This window comes from Mytilus californianus, unplaced genomic scaffold, assembly GCF_021869535.1.
Source record: "Mytilus californianus isolate M0D057914Y unplaced genomic scaffold, xbMytCali1.0.p SCAF_3, whole genome shotgun sequence".
Taxonomy (NCBI): domain Eukaryota; kingdom Metazoa; phylum Mollusca; class Bivalvia; order Mytilida; family Mytilidae; genus Mytilus; species Mytilus californianus.
In genome coordinates this window covers 63,929,611-63,949,107 of record NW_026262679.1, presented here as the reverse complement: position 1 = coordinate 63,949,107, position 19,497 = coordinate 63,929,611, and the positions used below count along the sequence as shown (strand labels likewise).

Here is a 19,497-nt window from a genome sequence, read left to right as displayed (position 1 = left end):
GTTCAAAATACCAAATGGCACTGGAATTACTGTTGCTTAATATTATTTCTGTGTCATGTTTTGTATTCAGTTTCTCACCGTAAAGAGACTCGTCTTTCCATTCCTTGTAAACTTGTGTAGCCTGGAAGACTAGTGTAGTGTATTACATATAGGAAGCATACAGTTTCCATAAGACAATGAAAAAGAATAGAATGCTTTCTTAAACAATAATTTACAAGATGTGACTGACTTGCTGTTGAAGACAATTTTGATGGATTATTTTAAATTTTAAGTGTTTTTTTGTGTAAAATTTTGAATTGTTGACCATATGTTGACATTTGCAACACACTTCTAATCAGTGTTCTATGATTTCGACATCATTCATTTTCAGAATGCAATTGTTAACATAAAATGTTACATAGGACAATACTATGCTTAGGTACAGATACATGTAAGTCATATTTTTGAAGGGGTTAGGTTTTTTTTTCCTTGGAACAAACATTTTGTTTTTACTTCAGTCTTCACGCTTAGCCACAGACCTTGCAGCCCAGGCTTGTAAAATTGCATTCGGGCCTATAAAAATCTTCTCTTAACAGGCCAATATATATATAGAATCTAACTAAAATTTTCCAAAAATTGAGCTCCGGGCCTGTAGATTTAAAAGTTTATCGTTAAGACTGTTACTTCAATTAAAAAAATAACTGTTTTTTTTTTAAAATAAGATGCAGGAATATTTTTTTTAACCCAAAGTCTTATTGATTTTCAACCCCAAATTTTTCAATGGAAACAAATAATTTTTTCACTTCCCTACTGAACATATTTGTTTTCAAGAAATTTGGAATCAAACAATCTATCTATAAAAACATTTTCATGTATATTTATTAATAATCCATTAAACAGATTTGTATATACATGTACATGTATATATTTAAAGACGTGCCTAGAAAATCAACCTAACGATGTTAGAGTAGATCTGATTCTTTACTTCCTCCCCGAGCGGGGCTGGAACCCATACTTTTATTTTTCACTTCTACGACAAAACAGCCTAGCCTTGCGCAGACGCCTTATCCCCTCCTCTAACTTATGATAGCTGATATAAATCAGCTTTCGTTTCGGGAGGTTTTACCTTCTCATAGGAATTAAACAAGGACATCTGATACAATACACGAAGTATTCAGGGGCGGGTCCAGGTAAGGGCGTAATGGGCGTACGCCCCCCCCTTTTAAAAAAAAAAAAAAAAAAACTATCGTTATCTGCTTATATTGTATTGAATATGGCAATTTATCATATTCATTAACTAAACACATACTCTGATTTCTTTTATACTGATTCCCCCATCCGATGGGTGACTTGGACACCTTTTTTAAACAACCAAAGCGGTAAGTAAATCTATACATGAAATGGTTGTTTTGTGTGACACTTCCCCAATGGCCATTCTACATCTACCCGGGGGATACTCGCTATATATATGATACCGGGTATGTTCCGACAAACGGGGTTGCATTTTCAGCTAAATTGTCTGAAATGGGGTTATGTTTTTTTCACCTTGCATTGGAAGGGGTCAGATTTGACTATCTAGAATGGGGTATTATAAATACAATGTTACACTATTGTTCAGATAAGGGTGAATGTTTGGTACCATTAAAACGTTTAAACCCGCTGCAACTGTTTGCACCTGTCCTAAGTCAGGAATCTGATGTTTAGTAGTTGTCGTTTGTTGATGTGTTTCATAAGTGTTTCTTATATAGATTAGACCGTTGGTTTTCCCGTTTGAATGGTTTAACACTAGTAATTTTTGGGGCCCTTTATAGCTTGCTGTTCGGTGTGAGCCAAGGCTCCGTGTTGAAGACCGTACTTTGACCTATAATGGTTTACTTTTATAAATTGTGACTTGGATGGAGAGTTGTCTCATTGGCACTCATACCACATCTTTTGATATCTACTAAATTGAAAACATCGTTCAAACCTATGATTGCGTTGGATAAAAACCGCAATTTTTATACGTGTGCATGCAAAACAAATTTCTTGGTAAAGGGGTCTAAATACTGCACAAACAACATTTTCCAAAAGACCAAAACAGTGAAAAGGTATATTTTAACAAAATGGGTATATATATATATCAAAAGTTCAGAAAAAGCTATCGTTAAAGATTTATTTTCCATTTTTCATGCCCATTTCATATAACCTTTTAACTGAATTTATAACTTCTTCCAAAGATTTGATATCCACATGTTAATCAATACACAATTTGAATGATCCGAAGGCAGACTATTTTCACCAATTTGTCTATCATGGAGTCTGTTATAATACTTCATAATTTGATGCTAAATTGTTGAAATCCAGGAGCTTCTGACCTTCCCCATGGACCCTATACCAGGGCAACTGGAATTACGCCTCCTGTTCATAAAATCCTGGCCTAGGACTATTGAAATGTAAAGTAACGCCCTATACCCTAGAATTTGGAATTTCTCGTTATTGGTCTACTGCTGTTAAGATCCATCCAATCATTTTAATATACCATAGACAATTAATGGAGAGAATTTGGCATAAAAAATATCAAACCCTGACACTTTAACTATAAAATACACATGCTCCAAGTCAAAGAACCGTTATATTAGTGCATTTCACAATTATTTTATGTTTTTTAGCCAAAAAAATTTCCGCCTCGCTCCGCTCGGCAACAGATTGTATTCTACACCCCCTCTTTCGAATATCCTGGAAATGCCCCTGGTATTCTTAAGTGTACAGGAATTATCATCATGTATATATATATATATATATATATATATTAGTCAAATGTGTTTTAATTCAAGTCTAAATTGAAAACAACATTCAAACCTATGATTGCATTGGATAAAAACCGCAATTTTTATATGTGTGCATGAAAAACAAATTTCTTGGTAGAGTGGTCTAAATACAGCACAAACAACATTTTCCAAAAGACCAAAAAAGTGAAAAAGTATATTTTAACAAAACGCATTTGACTAGCAGGTCGAACAATGGATGTTCTTAAACCCTGCTGACTGCCATTGGCGATTGCCAAATAAACAGATCACCAGATGTAACAAAATGGATTTTAACTATTAATTTAATACCAAACAGAAAACAATAAACTTACGGAAAAGATGGTATACTGCAAACAAAAGGTGCAAAAATTAGTACACCATATCTGGATTTCGACAATTAATGTCTCTTCAGTGATGTTAGGAATCGAAGCGGTATTTGGAAGGCCATATATAATTTACCTCAATTTAGGATAGACTCTTGAATTTTGAAAAGTCGAAATAGGATAAACAGATCATATAAACCCGAAGGCAAATATAATACAAGCCCAAACGAAAAAATATAAACAAGTCTAAATTGAAAACAACGTTCAAACCTATGCTTTGGATAAAAACCGCAATTTTTATATGTGTGCATGCAAAACAAATTTCTTGGTAGAGGGGTCTAGATACAGCACAAACATCATTTTCCAAAAGACCAAAAAAGTGAAAAGTATATTTTAACAATATATATATATATATATATAGGTTTGAACGTTGTTTTCAATTGACCCCTCTAACAAGAAAGTTGTTTAGCATGCACACGTATAAAAATTGCGGTTTTTATCCAACGCAATCATAGGTTTGAACGTTGTTTTCAATTTAGACTTGTTTATATTTTTTCGTTTGGGCTTGTATTATATTTGCCTTCGGGCTTATATGATCCGTTCATCCTATTTTGACTCTTCAAAATTCAAGAGTCAATCCCAAATTGAGGTAAATTATATGGCCTTCCAAATACCGTTTCGATTCCTAACATCACTGAAGAGACATTAATTGTCGAAATCTGGATATGGTGTACAAATCTTTGCACCTCATGTTTGCGGTATACCATCTTTTCAGCAAGTTTATTGTTTTCTGTTTTGTATTTAATTTATAAATTAAGATCCATTTTTACATCTGGTGATCCGTTTATTTGGCAATCGCCATGGCAGTCAGCAGGGTTTAAGGGCATACGATACAGTAGAGATCCCTCGTTGATTTTTTCTTGAAATTTTGGTAGAAGGTCAATTTTGATGTGTACTTTTGAAATATGCAAAGAAAAATATACCTTCATGACTTACTTTTTGAGATAAATTGGTTCGAAATTTGCATATTTGAAGGAAAAACCCTGAAATTTCATAAATAAGGACTTTTAAGGAAAGTACCAATACTTTTGAACGAACAGTCATAATTTAACCGGGTTTTTTGTAAAATGTTCCCTTGATCCATGGCATCAGCATGCTGTAACAAGTTAATGGATGAAATAAATAATAATATCCTAAATTCTTTTAATACAAGTGAAATAAAGAAGTTGAAAATATTTTTGCGTCTACACAGAAGTGCAGAAAAAATTCTATCGTTGATTTTTTCTTAAAACTTTGGTGGAGCGTTCTTGAAACAGAACTTGATCGATTGCAAAAGAAAAAACTGGGGGTCCATGTGCTTGTTTTTTCAATAAAAGCAATAAACCTTAATTTTTATTGGCAAACGGGACGTTTGCCAATAAGGCGCCAAACTACGTTGAGATAAGTTTTATTCGCAATAACGTCGTGATATCTTTCCCGCCGTTCACTATACTTCGTTGTCAATTTCAGTGGTAGAGCCAAGGTGTTTTTTTTAAAACCAATGATATTAATCATGAAAATTAATAAAGCTGGCTCCTCGTAATAGCATCATATTTGCCAAACCTTTATGAATTGTTACGAAACTCGGATAGAAAAAGTATTCTAGTAAATTACTTTTAGAAAAGAAATGTTCGGAAACAAAACAGATATATATGATAAAAAAATTAATTTGCATCTCTGTCCGACATTAGTCATACAATTCATGTAGACAACACAGCTTGAACATAGTTTTAATTATTCAAAAGGCCCCGACATGACAAAATGTGCAACAATTATAAAGTAAGGGGGATGATATAAAATTAAAGGTCACCCTACGGCCTTCAACACAAAAAAAAAAGTAAAAGAAAAAGCCACACCGCATAGTCAGCTTTAAAAAGCTCCGAAATTGTGAAATAATTCAAACAAGAAAACTAACGACCTACTCTATAGGGATTACATGAACACAAAATCATACCCACATTAAATCGGGTCAGCTTAGTCCATTACAGTGTAGTATAACATTTCATACAGCAGTCGATAGTAGAGCATATATTTTAATGATTCTGTATCAATAGATAAGTTACCTAAGCTTGTCTTCAGGGTATTTTTTTTTTACTACGGTACATATAATCATTGAATTACTTGTCTGTATTATACCTTCAATCTAGGAGTGAGTGCAACCACATTGTTTGTCCGGTCCAACAAATATTTTGTTTCTTATCTGAGAAACTACTTTACAAAAAGACTTCGTATTTGGTCAGTAACTTAACATCAATGAGTTGCAACTCTGGTCTGTCAAATACCTAATTCCTGTGTGCCGATTTCTCTCTCTCAATATGTACATAGAGGATATGCTTAGAACATCAACGGGTGCGTTTTTGTTTTTGGTCTATAATACGGGGCTTAAAACTGAGTCATTTTAACTGACAATTCTTCTTCATACACTTATATATTCCACGGGTTAAATTCTAAAAATGCCGTTAAACTCTTTAACGTATCTTTTCAAAGTCAGGAACACTAAGATGCGCTGTCATTATTTATTACGTTTTTTTGGCATTTTGTTTATAGTCTCTGCTAAATTTATCCGTACAATTCTCATTACGACTTAGAGTTAGCCAAATGGTGAAGTTACTATATAAATTACTTATGTTTTTGTGTAGTTCGGTTTCTCTCTCATCGACGTCTTATGTTTTTCATATCTCTCATTCATTTCCTATATGAAATAACAGACATACAAAACTAAGAATGTGGATTTGAATTTTTTCCCATTCGAAGTTAATATTGTTGACTTCCTTATTAATGAATAAATATAACAATTCTCGTGATTTGGCCGATTTTCATTGCAGGTACTTTTTTCAAATTCGCGCAATCGGGATTATGACGTCAGTGGATTTCCGCAAATGTGACTACATCTAAAGCGACGTCGCGAAATGTAATCGTTCTTATTAGAAACATCGCGAAATTACAACGTTCTGATTAACAACGTCGCGAAAACAACACGAAAAGTTTTGAAAACCTTATTATCTGCCCCTGCTACTGTATCGTATGCCCTTAAGAACATCCATTGTTCGACCTGCTAGTCAAATGGGTTTTGTTAAAATATACTTTTTCACTTTTTGGTCTTTTGGAAAATGTTGTTTGTGCTGTATTTAGACCACTCTACCAAGAAATTTGTTTTGCATGCACACATATAAAAATTGCGGTTTTTATCCAACGCAATCATAGGTTTGAACGTTGTTTTCAATTTAGACTTGTTTATATTTTTTCGTATGGGCTTGTATTATATTTGCCTTCGGGCTTATATGATCCATTCATCCTATTTTGACTCTTCAAAATTCAAGAGTCAATCCCAAATTGAGGTAAATTATATGGCCTTCCAAATACCGTTTCGATTCCTAACATCACTGAAGAGACATTAATTGTCGAAATCCGGATATGGTGTACAAATTTTTGCACCTCATGTTTGCGGTATACCATCTTTTCCGCAAGTTTATTGTTTTCTGTTTTATATTTAATTTATAAATTAAGATCCATTTTTACATCTGGTGATCCGTTTATTTGGCAATCGCCATGGCAGTCAGCAGGGTTTAAAAACATCCGTTGTTCGACCTGCTAGTCAAATGCGTTTTGTTAAAATATACTTTTTCAATTTTTGGTCTTTTGGAAAATGTTGTTTGTGCTGTATTTAGACCACTCTACCAAGAAATTTGTTTTGCATGCACACGTATAAAAATTGCGGTTTTTATCCAACGCAATCATAGGTTTGAACGTTGTTTTCAATTTAGACTTGTTTATATATATATATATATGCAAATAAATTGGAAGTTTGTCAAGGTACCTGATTCCGCAACTTATACCATTTAGTCTTGATGTCCCAAAAAATTCCTCAAATATTACCAGATATATTCCACAACATTTATAGGTGTAAAATTTCTTCTGAATATGAAATTTTCAATTCTTGAACCATATCGCAATGTTTTACGGAGAAAGTATCTTTACAGATACTTTGTGAATAAGGTCCTAGATCTTTTTTCCAACCATGTGATAGCAACCTAAGAAATATGACTCTTAACTTCAGTTGTTAACTTTTTCTGGTATCACCTGTTCACATTTATAAATAAAGAGTTGTCACGAATACACAGGACACTTTTTACAAGGCGTTGTGATCAAATGGGAAGGATGGGGCCCTTCATAGTGTACTTGGATTAATGTATTCATTTGATTTAAATGAAGTATTAATACAGGGGGAACTTGTTCTTACTGCACTAGCATTATCTGTGTATATAATTTTATCTCTTGCATTTGTTAGGGAGATTCATGTTTATTACCAATCAGATGGAGTGTTCCTAATTTCTGCAGCATTATCTGAAAATTGTTACGAAAAATTCTAAATACCATATATATATATTTGAAAAATTAAGTGTTGTCAGCTTTAGATACTAATTGAATGTTCATTTCATCAGAAAGATCATATAAAATGCTGCAAAACTTTGGCTGAGATTTTTTTTATGTAAGGTCCAGTTTATAAGTACATACATCTGTCAAGCATGTCAAGGAAAGTTGTTTAAAAATTTGTCTTGTCTAGTAAATGACAAAAAATTATGCGCTTTTTATAATCCCGTCAAAATTTTGACGGGACGTATTATGGTATACAAACGTCCTCTGTCCGTCTGTCCTTTTGTCCGTCTGTCTGTCCGGCGTAAACATGTCGCACCGTAACTTGAGAACGACTTATCCAAATTTCATGAAACTTAACATATTTGTTTCTTATGATGGTCAAATGATCTGTATACTTTTTGGTGAAAATAAGATTAGAACTTTTTGAGTTACGGGACTTAGTAACTAAAACGGGTGTGTGTTTTTTTTCACATGTCGTGCCGTATCTCAAAAACAATTTATTATTATTGCTTAAAACTTTACACACATCTTAGTTATATTAGTCTTAAGATCTGTATACTTTTTGGTGATGATTCAAAATTTTATTTTTGAGTTATTGTGTATTTTGTAAAAAAAGGGGGAGGGGTTTTTAACATGTCGCGCCATGTATCTCAAAAAAGATTTATGATTATTGCTTAAAATTTTACACACTTCTTATTTATATTAATGTAAAGATCTGTATACTTTTTGGTTTTGATTCAAAATTTATTTTAGAGATATTGAGTTTTTTGTAATAAAAAGGGGGGTTTTCGCATGTCCCGCCGTATGTCAGAAACTATTTATGATTATTGCATAAAAATTCACACACAAGACGACGGGCGTATCATGCACTCATGGCGCAGCTGTTTATTTTGATCTGAGCTTACAAATATAATATTCCTTGCATGTAATGGAATAGAACTACATTTCAAATAACAATAACTTCTATATTATTGTATTATGCAGATGTACTTCAAATGACTGTTCAACTACTGTTCAAGATTTGATCTTAATGTCGTGAATAGTTTATTAGATTATCATTGTTTCATCTATTAATTATACATTTATTTACTGACACACCATGGTTACATTGTCTAATATTTGATTATAGTATAGTAATTTAATTGTTTACCTGGGGATTAGATGAAAATATAACCAGGTGCATAATAAATTATTTTGAGAGGCATTTGTTTACAAACTTGTGCATATTTGGTGTGTTTACTCTAGAGCAATAAACATCTATCATATTTTGCTTTTCAGACAGTGATATTGAAAGTTTAATAAGGGTACTTCTGATATAATCTAGGAGTATTGAGTTTGAGAAGACAGAAACATGGGAACAGGATATATACGTATAGCCATATTTATTTGGTTTTGCTGCTTTCATTTTGGAAAGACAGCAGATCCAGTATTGTCTTGGACCACATGGACTGATTCTGCTGGAAATACTGCCAATGAAAATAGTGATGTAACCTGGGCACAGATCCCTCTTCCTGCTAATACTTCTTATAAACTAGGAGCCATTAATTATGACAGCAGAGGTTTGGAGCCATTGTATAATTTTGCAAAAGCATTTATAAATGGGGCTGTATTTCCATATGGCGTAAGCTGGGGTAAGCATTTCAGTATTTTTTTCATGTATCATTTTAACATACATCTCAAAAAAGACCAGAAAAACAGAAAGAACGTGCATTCATGAAAAATTAGATACCTACACCAAATGTCTTGCTAAATATATAATGAAATGCTATGGACAATCACACATGGCTATGGACAGGTTGTGAATAAAGTAGGATGTACAACTTATATGAGAAGAGCAATTATGTGACCCCTTCTATTGTAAAACTAATAAAAATATTAAGTCCTTTTGAAAGTATGTTGATTTAAGGGCATACCATACAGTAGCAGGGGCAGATAATAACGTTTTCAAAACTTTTCGTGTTGTTTTTGCAACGTTGTTAATCAGAACGTTGTAATTTCGCGTTGTTTCTAATAAGAACGATCACATTTCGCAACGTCGCATTAACTGTAGTCACATTTGCGGAAAATCTGCTGACGTCATAAATCCGGTTGCGCAAATTTGAGAATAAATGAGAACATTGCCTAATACTGTTCCTGACTTTGAATAGGTACATTAAAAAGTTGCGGAGTTTAACAGTGTTTTTAGAATTTAACACCGTGGAATATATATGTGTATGAAGACAAACTGTCAGTTAAAAAGATAAAGTTATAATAAATCCAATATGATAGACCAAAACAATTTCGCACCCGTTGACGTGCTAAGCATATCTCCTCTTGTAAATATTGAGAGAAAACAAAAATCGAAGTATCGGCACACGGGAATTAGGTATCTGACATACCAGAAAAGTGTTCACACGTTTTCATGTCAGGGCCTTTTATAGCTGACTATATACAGTGTGGATTTTGTTTTATTGTTGAAAGCTGTACAGTGACTTTTTATTGCTTTTATCTTCGTCATTTGAACTACGGTGGATAGTTGTCTCATTGGCAATCATACCTAATGTCCTTATTTTTGTATTATCCCACTTACTTTATAATTGTTTCACAGTTTGTCATGTCAGGTCCTTTTGAATAATTCTAATCTTTTTTGTTTCCGAAAAAATTTCTCAAAGTAATTTAGTAATACTAGAATACTTTTTAAGATGCTTTTCTTGATTATGAAGAAGATTCTGTCCAAGTTACGTAACATTTCATAAAGGCAAATATCTTATGCTATTTCACGAGTTACCAGCTTTATAAAGTTTGATGATTAATATCGTTGCTTTGGAAAAACCCCTTGTCTATACCACTGAATTGACTGCGTAGTTGTGCACGACGTGATTGCGATTAAAACTTATTTCAACGTAATATAACGCCATATCTGCAAACGGGACGCTTGCCATTAAAAATCAAAGTTTATGACTTTTATTAAAAAAACAAGCACATAAACCCCTAGTTTTTTCTTTTGCAATCAATCAAGTACTGTTTCAAGAACGCTCCCCCAAAATTTTAAGAAAAAGTCAATGATAGAATTTTTTCTGCACTTCTGTGTAGACTCAAAAATATTGTCAACTTCTTTATTTCACTAATAGTAATTTCAATTCTGGAAATTATTATTGGGGTAAACCTTAAACTTGTTACAGCATGTTGTTGCCATGGATCAAGGGAATATTTTACAAAAAAAAACGGTTAAATTATGACTGTTCATTCAAAAGTATTGCTACTTTCCTTAAAAGTCCTTAATTATGAAATTTCAGGATTTTCCTTCAAATATGCAAATTTCAAACCAAAATATCTCAAAAAGTAAGTCATGAAGATATATTTCTCTTTGCATATTTCAAAAGTACACATTCAAATTGACCTTCTATCAAAATATCAAGACAAAATCAACGAGGGATCTCTACTGTATCGTATGCCCTTTATTGGTGAATGAATGGGGAAAGGACATTGCAGAGAAATCATTTGTGATGTCAGAGGCCTTGATACTTTAAAAGATACTTGACTTGTATCAACAATCTTGCATTTAGGGAGCTACCATTCGATTTTTATGGGGGGGCTAGGATGAAAAATTTTGTCCTGCCTATTTTTTTACATAAATTGTCATCCTGTCTTTTTTTTTGCAAATAATCTCATCCTGCCTTTTTTTTTACTCAAAAATCCTGTCCTGCCTATTTTTTTCAAATTTCATCCTAGCCCCCCCCATAAAAATCAAATGGTAGCTCCCTTAAATATAAACATTTTTACCTCTCTCAAACATGTCCTTTATAAGTTCACATATATCTGCCAAACATTGATAGTCTAATGTATTCCTTGCAAACATTTCATTCAATTTCTATTGGCCAAAACATGTCAACTTAGGCCAGGGAAAAATAATTGTTGGTTTCCCCTAACGTGGAAATATTTTCAAGGCCCGGCAGGCAGGAGTTTTTTTGGTTTTTTTTTGTGTGTATCAATAGTGTTGCTATAGACTGTGAGTAGAACAAATATTTATTTACTTGACAACTGGTATTAAACTTAGGTGACTTTAATAACAAAGAACTAGTGTCCATGTATTCAATCTTCATAGAATACTGGCGCTTGGTGCCGAGGTGGCCATTTTGGGATATAAACAACGGGAGCGAAATGCTTTAAATCATTGTTATCTTTCCGATCAGTTAAGCGCTTTGACGATCTAGAAACCAAGGCTGAAAAAGTTACCTTGACATTGTTATGCTTCTAAACAACAAAACTGAAATGTATATGAAAAAATATTCGATTAACATTGCTGGATCGGAACAAGACAGGGCTGTTTTTTTTTTTTTTAGGTTTAGTCGGGGAAAAAAAATGACCTGGTCGGGTTAGGGGAAACCAACAATCATTTTTCCCTGGCCTTACAGGTATGTGTCCTTAAGTTCACTTCTCGCCCAAACATGTCCTAAAATTTTTATTCACCAAACCATGTACTCGTATGACGGCCAAAAATTGGTCTCTGTGATGTAGGAAACATCTGATGTTCTCTGTTAGTAATTTTAATTTCGTTCATCTTGCAATATACACATCTTTTACAATTTATATATTGTTATATATGTTATTCTGAATTCCATTCATTCTTCCATCCATATGTCCATATGTCAACACTTACGATAACTCAAATTTGTATTTGCCAATTCTCATAAAATTTAACACAACATTAGGATTGATGGAAGAAAGTTCCCTTTCAGTTTTGAAATTTTTGTTTTGTTGTTCCAGAGTTAAAGGACTTTGACTATATGATTTAAGGCAAAAGTCGAAAGTCGTGGAAGTTGTAGCTTTTCCACTGGCATAGTCGTCATTGGCTGTATCAACAATTGTTAAAGGGGCATTAGCTGTCAAATTCATGTTCACCTATTTAACTCAAATTCTCCTATTTTATTTATAACATACTAAAACGTATATCCAAATTACAAAAAGTCTAAAATAAACAATTAACAATGCATGGACTCTATTAATATGTCATCTAATTAATCATCGAGATGACCTCCTAAAACTGTAAACGGTCATATATCCCGATCTAAATATAAATACAAATATAAATAGATAGAAACCATGTGCAATTGGATTTTTCTAGGTCTGTTTGATTTCATATTGAAGGTTAAAAAGTGTTTATAAATATCATCGTTTTTACCTTATAAGAATGATATTTTGTGGATTGAATCAGTCAACCAAAAGGTCCTTGTTTCACTTTCAATGCTGACATTGTTTTCCTTTAATAGCTGAATACATGCATAACCCAGTTAAATTGAAGGTCACATGAATACGGATTTAATGAGGTTGAATTATTCACTTGCAAGTGAATAATTCATCAGCAATGTTTCTTTGTTTATTTTGACAAAATTGAACCAAAGTGGCTGCTAAAAGCGAATTATTATTTCACTATTTCACTTTTATTAATGATTGAACAAAAAAAAATCATATTTTAATTTTTTTTATATCTCGTAGCTAATGCCCCTTTAAGGTTTCTGCTTAAGTCAGTTTGATATGAACTACTTGTGATAGATCAATGATTTTTTCTGTGAGTTTCATAACTATCAGTTCATATCAGTTTGACGATTATTTCGTGGTCCTGCCCCTGTAGGTCATGGTCCAGTGATGAATTTCAATTAATTAACAATTTTCAATGTTAAGTTTTCTGCTTAAGTTACTTTGATCATGTTGATAGAAACTACTTATGATAGACAATGATATTTTTTATAAAGTTACATTACTAACAGTACATCACAGTTTGACAATCATTTTGATATGCTGCCCTCTATGTCATACTCATAGTCCAGCATCTTTGAATTAATTAGCAATGTTGGTGTCCAGCAGTTTGTCTTTTTCTGAATTTTCTGCAGACAGGGGAGACATATATCTTTGTGTCAACACTTTATTAAAGTATTAAACACAAACTTGTATAGGTTAGATAAATTGTACTATAAACTTGACTCTGTTATAGGGTTGGTAAAAATGATGCTTTTTAGCTCACTTGGCCTGACGGGCCAAGTGAGCTTTTCTCTTAACTTTGCGTCCGGCGTCGTCGTTGTTATCTTTTACAAAAATCTTCAACTCTGAAACTACTGATCCAAATTTAATCACACTTGACTGCCATCATCATTAGGGTATCTAGTTCAAAATATGTGTCCGATGACCCAGCCTGCCAACCAAGATGGCAGACATGGCTAAAAATAGAACATATCGGTAAAATGCAAGTTTTGTCTATTATCTTGAAAACCACTATAAATAGAGAAATCTGACAAGGGCAGAAATGTTTGGAATGATCAGATCTACCTATTGTCCATTCAGTTCTTAACTGTCAGACGACTTTTTTTAGGAGTTATTGCTCTAAATAACAAATTTTACCAATTTTTTGCTTTTTTGTCTAATATCTGAAAAACTATAAGGCCAACTAAAATTAATTAGTAGATTTTCATCCAGATTTTTGAAAAAAATGGGAGGTGGGTGGGAGGATTTTGTTTTTTTTTAAAATTTTTTCTCTCTGAAACCCTTTTGTAATGTGTTCTTCATATGCAAGGGTAATAATAAACTTATTTCATGTATATATAAGGATTTCTACATATTTTTTCGAATCCTTAAATAAATATTTTCGATTGGCAACCACTGTTCTACATGTTATTGCCGCTTTAGAAACCTATTTTAAGTAAATAGCAAAAATGTGGAAAAATGCTCTCTTTTAGACTACCTACATCAAATTTATTTTGCTTTTGAAGAGTGGTTTGTAGTGCCCATAAATTGAAATGTATGCAACACAAGAAATAAGAGTACAGAGTGAAATGCTTTTAAGATTCTTATGCAAGGTGGAAATATAATTATAATGTAAAACATGAACTTAACCAAAAGGAAGAAGTTGATTGATGACTCTATCTGGGGACAGAGGGAGTTAGCTGTTTGTCAACAAAAAACGACAGCCTTGTGGTAAATCTAAGGGCTTGCTTTAATACATTTTGTACGGTTATAAATCTCACAAGTTCATGCTTGTGTCAATTTCTTTATTCCAGTCATGTTTTAGTTCCAATGTGTTCCACTATTCTTGCGTGTGGATAACATTCACAGTCCAAATTTCCAGACACAAAGTCATTGTATAAATTAAAAAATCCACGGTTTTCTAATCACTGAAATTTGCGACATACCACAATTTTCGTTCTTGGACACCCTCTATAACTCGTAATGAGAATATGTCATGCCCTTCCTGTTATCAATCTCTATTTTCTGAAGATACTGTTGTGATCATAGAGCAGCAGAATATGTCGACTTAATTACTTTGCCAAAATTACGCGAAGAAATATGAAAACCGAAATTAGCAACAGGAAATTTAAGCTGGTTCTCTCGGATGACTACTACACTTTGTTCATAGAGTGTAGCGTGATACAAGCTGATTCCAGTTTACAGGAAACGAAATTATCGGGGGTTACCGGTAAAGGAAATGAACAAAATCTGGAAATTGAAAATTTTCAAAAATAAAAAAATCAGGACGGTATGATTTCAGAGGGGCTGGCGTGGATGAAAATCTATCAATTAATTTTAATTGGCCTAATAGATAGAGAGAAACTTAAATTAGCAAAAAATGATCAGCAAGACAAGGTCTACAAATTAGTCAAAAATAGTTTAAATCGTCTGATGAGCTCTTATTGGTCAATGGAGTTATTGCCCTTAATGACGATTTTTACCAATTTTTTGCGTTTTTGCCTTATATCTGAAAACTTATAAAAGATAGAAAAAACTTGCCCAACAAGACAAGCTCTACAAATAAGTCAACATGATTGAAATTGTCTGACGACCCCTTAAGGGAGTTATGGCCCTTTAATGAAGATTTTTACTAATTTTTACCTTTTTCGCCTAGTGTCTGAAAAACTATGATAGTTAGTGAGAAACTTAGATAAGCAAAAATGATCAGCAAGACGAGATCTATAAATAAAACAACATGGTTGAAATCATCTTGATGACCCCTTATGGAAGTTATGGCCCTTTAATGATGATTTTTACTAATTTTTTGCATTTTTGCCTAATAACTGAAAAACTATAAAAGATATAAGATAGAGAGTTTATCTGACCTTACCTCATTTACATAGAACATTGATAATGTTAATTTTATGTAATACTTGTTGTATAATATAAAAATAAGGAGATGTGGTATAATTGCCAATGAGACAACTGTCTATCAAAGTTCAAATGAAGTGGAAGTAAGCAATTATAGGCAACCATACCGCCTCAACAATGAGAAAAACCCATACCGTATGGTTATATAAGGCCCCGATAATCATATGAAAAATAGGAAACAATTCATTTGAGAAAACAATCGGCCTAATCTATAACAAAACAATTTACAAATACTAATATGACAGACATGAACCAACGACAACCACTCAAATACCGGCTCGATCCTGATTTGGGACAGGCATATAAAGAATGTATAATCCTTTTCTCTAAGACTTTTGACATAATTCAGTCAGTTAGTAAAGCATGCTGTACCTGTAGAATCCTAGTTTTTACCGTAATTAAGTCTCCCAAATGAGTTTGGGAAGACTTATTGTTTTTGCTCAGTTCTTATTATTATTATTATTCTTCTTCTTCTTCCGCCGCTTTTAAATTTGAACTTGTCCGCACCCGTTCTCCAAAACCGCTTGTCAGATTAACGTAGGGTTTCACAATATGTTAGACTAACATGTCTAGTGGTGCAATCAGGGTTTTGTTTGTGCAATGGGGTTTATAAAGGGGTACTTTGAGGGGCAAAAAGAAAAGAGGGTTTTACTATAGAACCCTATGGGATTTTATTTTTTAAAATTTTCAAATGATTATAAATTGAAAACCGTTTGTGATAGACACAATCTTTTTAATTGAAAATGTTCTAAATGATAAAGCCCATTAAATGAAATACAGTGTTAGTCCCCAGGGGTCACCCCCACCCCCTGCCATTTAAGAAAGTTCTAATACCTTGCAAGTGGTCAAGATCCCCACCCTAAACCATATATATTTTGGTTTGTTATGCTAAGATGGTTTGAATGATATACAGGATTAGTCCCCAGGGGTCATCCCGACCCCCTGCCATTTGAGAAAGTTCTAATATCTTGTAAATGGTCGAGATCCCCACCCCTAAATCATATATATTCTGGTTTGTCATGATAAAGCATATCAAATGTAATACAGGGTTAGTCCCCAGGGGTCACCCCCACCCCCTGCCATTTAAGAAAGTTCTAATATCTTCTAAGTGGTCAAGATCCCCACCCCTAAACCATATATATTCTGGTTTGTCATGCTAAGATGGTTTGAATGATATACAGGGTTAGTCCCCAGGGGTCATCCCGACCCCCTGCCATTTGAGAAAGTTCTAATATCTTGTAAATGGTCGAGATCCCCACCCCTAAACCATATATATTCTGGTTTGTCATGATAATGCACATCAAATGAAATACAGGGTTAGTCCCCAGGGGTCACCCCCATCCCCTGCCATTTAAGAAAGTTCTAATATCTTGTAAGTGGTCAAGATCCCCACCCCTAAACCATATTTATTCTGGTTTGTCATGCTAAGATGGTTTGAATGATATACAGGGTTAGTCCCCAGGCGTCATCCCTACCCCCTGCCATTTGAGAAGGTTCTAATATCTGTAAATGGTCGAGATCCCCACCCTAAACCATATATATTCTGGTTTGTCATGATAAAGCACATCAAATGAAATACAGGGTTAGTCCCCAGGGGTCACCCCCACCCCCTGCCATTTAAGAAAGTTCTAATATCTTGTAAATGGTCAAGATCCCCACCCCTAAACCATATATATTCTGGTTTGTCATGCTAAGATGGTTTGAATGATATACAGGGTTAGTCTTCAGGGGTCATCCCGACCACCTGCCATTTGAGAAAGTTCTAATATCTTGTAAATGGTCGAATTCCCCACCCCTAAACCATATATATTCTGGTTTGCCATGATAAAGCACATCAAATGAAATACAGGGTTAGTCCCCAGGGGTCACCCCCACCCCCTGCCATTTAAGAAAGTTCTAATATCTTGTAAATGGTTGAGATCCCCACCCCTAAACCATATTTATTCCTGTTTGTCATGTAATGAACATTTGAATGACGTATAGGGCCAGTCCCTAGGGGTTCCTCCCCACCCCCAATGTTCTAGTATCTTGTAAATGGTCGAGATCCCCACCCCTAAACCATATATATTCTGGTTTGTCATGCCAAGATGATTTGAATGATATACAAGGTTAGTCCCCAGGCATCACTAATGCATATAACTTTACTGGACCAAACCAATTTTCACTGGACGTTGCCCAATGTCAGGCGACCCTGGGAATTACGAATTATGGGAGCTTCGTTTGGGAGACTTCGTAACAGCATCCTGTTGCAATCATTTCTTGTTATGTTTATGATCATACTTTTCTCAGACTATTGATGACATCCTTTCATAAGTATTCAGTAGGTGGACGACCATTTGATTTTGAAAAGCGGGTAGAAATGGTGAGGAGGATTTTGAAAATGAATAACTTGGCCTAGTATGAACTGAAAATAAACGACTTTGCATAAGACAGGATGAAAATGAATACTCTGCAACATGAAATGCAGGAAAGTTGAGAATACGAATGTGTAAAAAAGTGAAAATAAATTTTCGCACAGCAAAGACGTGGAAAAAAATAAGCATGCATAGCAACAAATGAAAAAAAAATGGTCAGTCTGAAAAAGATTCTTCTGCCGCCAGGCCCTACCCCCGCCCTCTTTTTCCCGAATAGGAAATGGTCGTACTATAACGATGAGTACTTTGAGATCGGTACTTTGTGTCTTTTGTCTTCATGTTAGTTGTTTTTGTGCTTCATGCTGATTTGATGAGTCAAGCCATTTCCAGCTGTTTTTAGCTCACCGTTCCGAAAGAACTGTGAGCTTTTGCCATCACTTGACGTCCTCTGTTGTCGTCCGTCATCGTCCGTCTGGTGTAAACTATTTCAAACATCTTCTCCTCTGAAACTACTGAACCAATTCCAACCAAACTTAAGATGAATGATCCTTAGGGTATCTAGAATAAAGTTTGTGTTTGATTTACTGTTTCGTCTAATAACATGGCCGCCATGGCTAAAAATAGAACATAGGGGTAAAATGCAGTTTTTGGCTTATATCTCAAAAACCAAAGCATTTAGAGCAAATCTGACATGGGTAAATGTGTTCATTAGGTGAAGTTCTATCAGCCCTGAAATTTTCAGTTGAATCTAATAACACATTGTTGGCATTGTTGCTGCCTCTAAATTGGTAATTTTAAGGAAATTTTGCAGTTTTTGGTTATTATCTTGAATATTATTAATGATAAAGATAAACTCAGAACAGGAAAAATGTTCAGCAAGGTAAGATCTACAAATAAGTTCAATGAACAAAATTGTCAGTTGACCCCTTAAGGAGTTATTGCCCTTTAAGGACAATTTTACACAATTTGTTTATCATGTTTTCTTACTTTAAAAAATCTTTTTTCTCTGAAACAACTGAACCAATTCCAACCAAACTTAAGCTGAATAATCCTTAGGGTATCTAGAATAAAGTTTGTGTTTTATTTACTGTTTCTTCAAAAAACATGGCCACCATGGCTAAAAATAGAACATAGGGGTAAAATGCAGTTTTTGGCTTATATCTCAAAAACCAAAGCATTTAGAGCAAATCTGACATGGGGGTAAAAATGTTCAAAAGGTCAAGATCTATCAGCCCTGAAATTTTCAGACAAACCGAACAACCCAATGTTGGGTTGCTGCCACTAAATTGGTAATTTTAAGGAAATTTTGCAGTTTTTGGTTATTATCTTGAATATTATTAATGATAAAGATAAACTGTGAACAGGAAAAATGTTCAGCAAGGTAAGATCTACAAATAAGTTCAATGATCAAAACTGTCAATTGACCCCTTAAGGAGTTATTGCCCTTTAAGGACAATTTTACACAATTTGTTTATCATGTTTTCTAACTTTAAAAAATCTTTTTCTCTG

General features: G+C 33.8%; 1 protein-coding gene and 1 long non-coding RNA gene across 3 annotated transcripts in view; both read left to right on the top strand.

Annotated features, from left to right (window-relative positions):
• LOC127733190 (uncharacterized) overlaps positions 1 to 19,497 on the top strand; it is a 222,126-nt gene that overhangs the window by 9,835 nt on the left and 192,794 nt on the right. The gene's annotated exons all lie outside the window — the stretch shown is intronic.
• The window catches only part of LOC127733119 (prominin-1-like), a 226,586-nt gene that overhangs the window by 15,627 nt on the left and 191,462 nt on the right, over positions 1 to 19,497 (top strand). For both annotated transcript variants that reach the window (XM_052242417.1, XM_052242418.1), the window contains exon 2: positions 8,783 to 9,135. In XM_052242417.1, coding sequence (XP_052098377.1) covers positions 8,856 to 9,135 — 280 coding nt within the window. In that variant the 5' untranslated portion in view covers positions 8,783 to 8,855. The remainder of the gene's footprint in view (positions 1 to 8,782; positions 9,136 to 19,497) is intronic.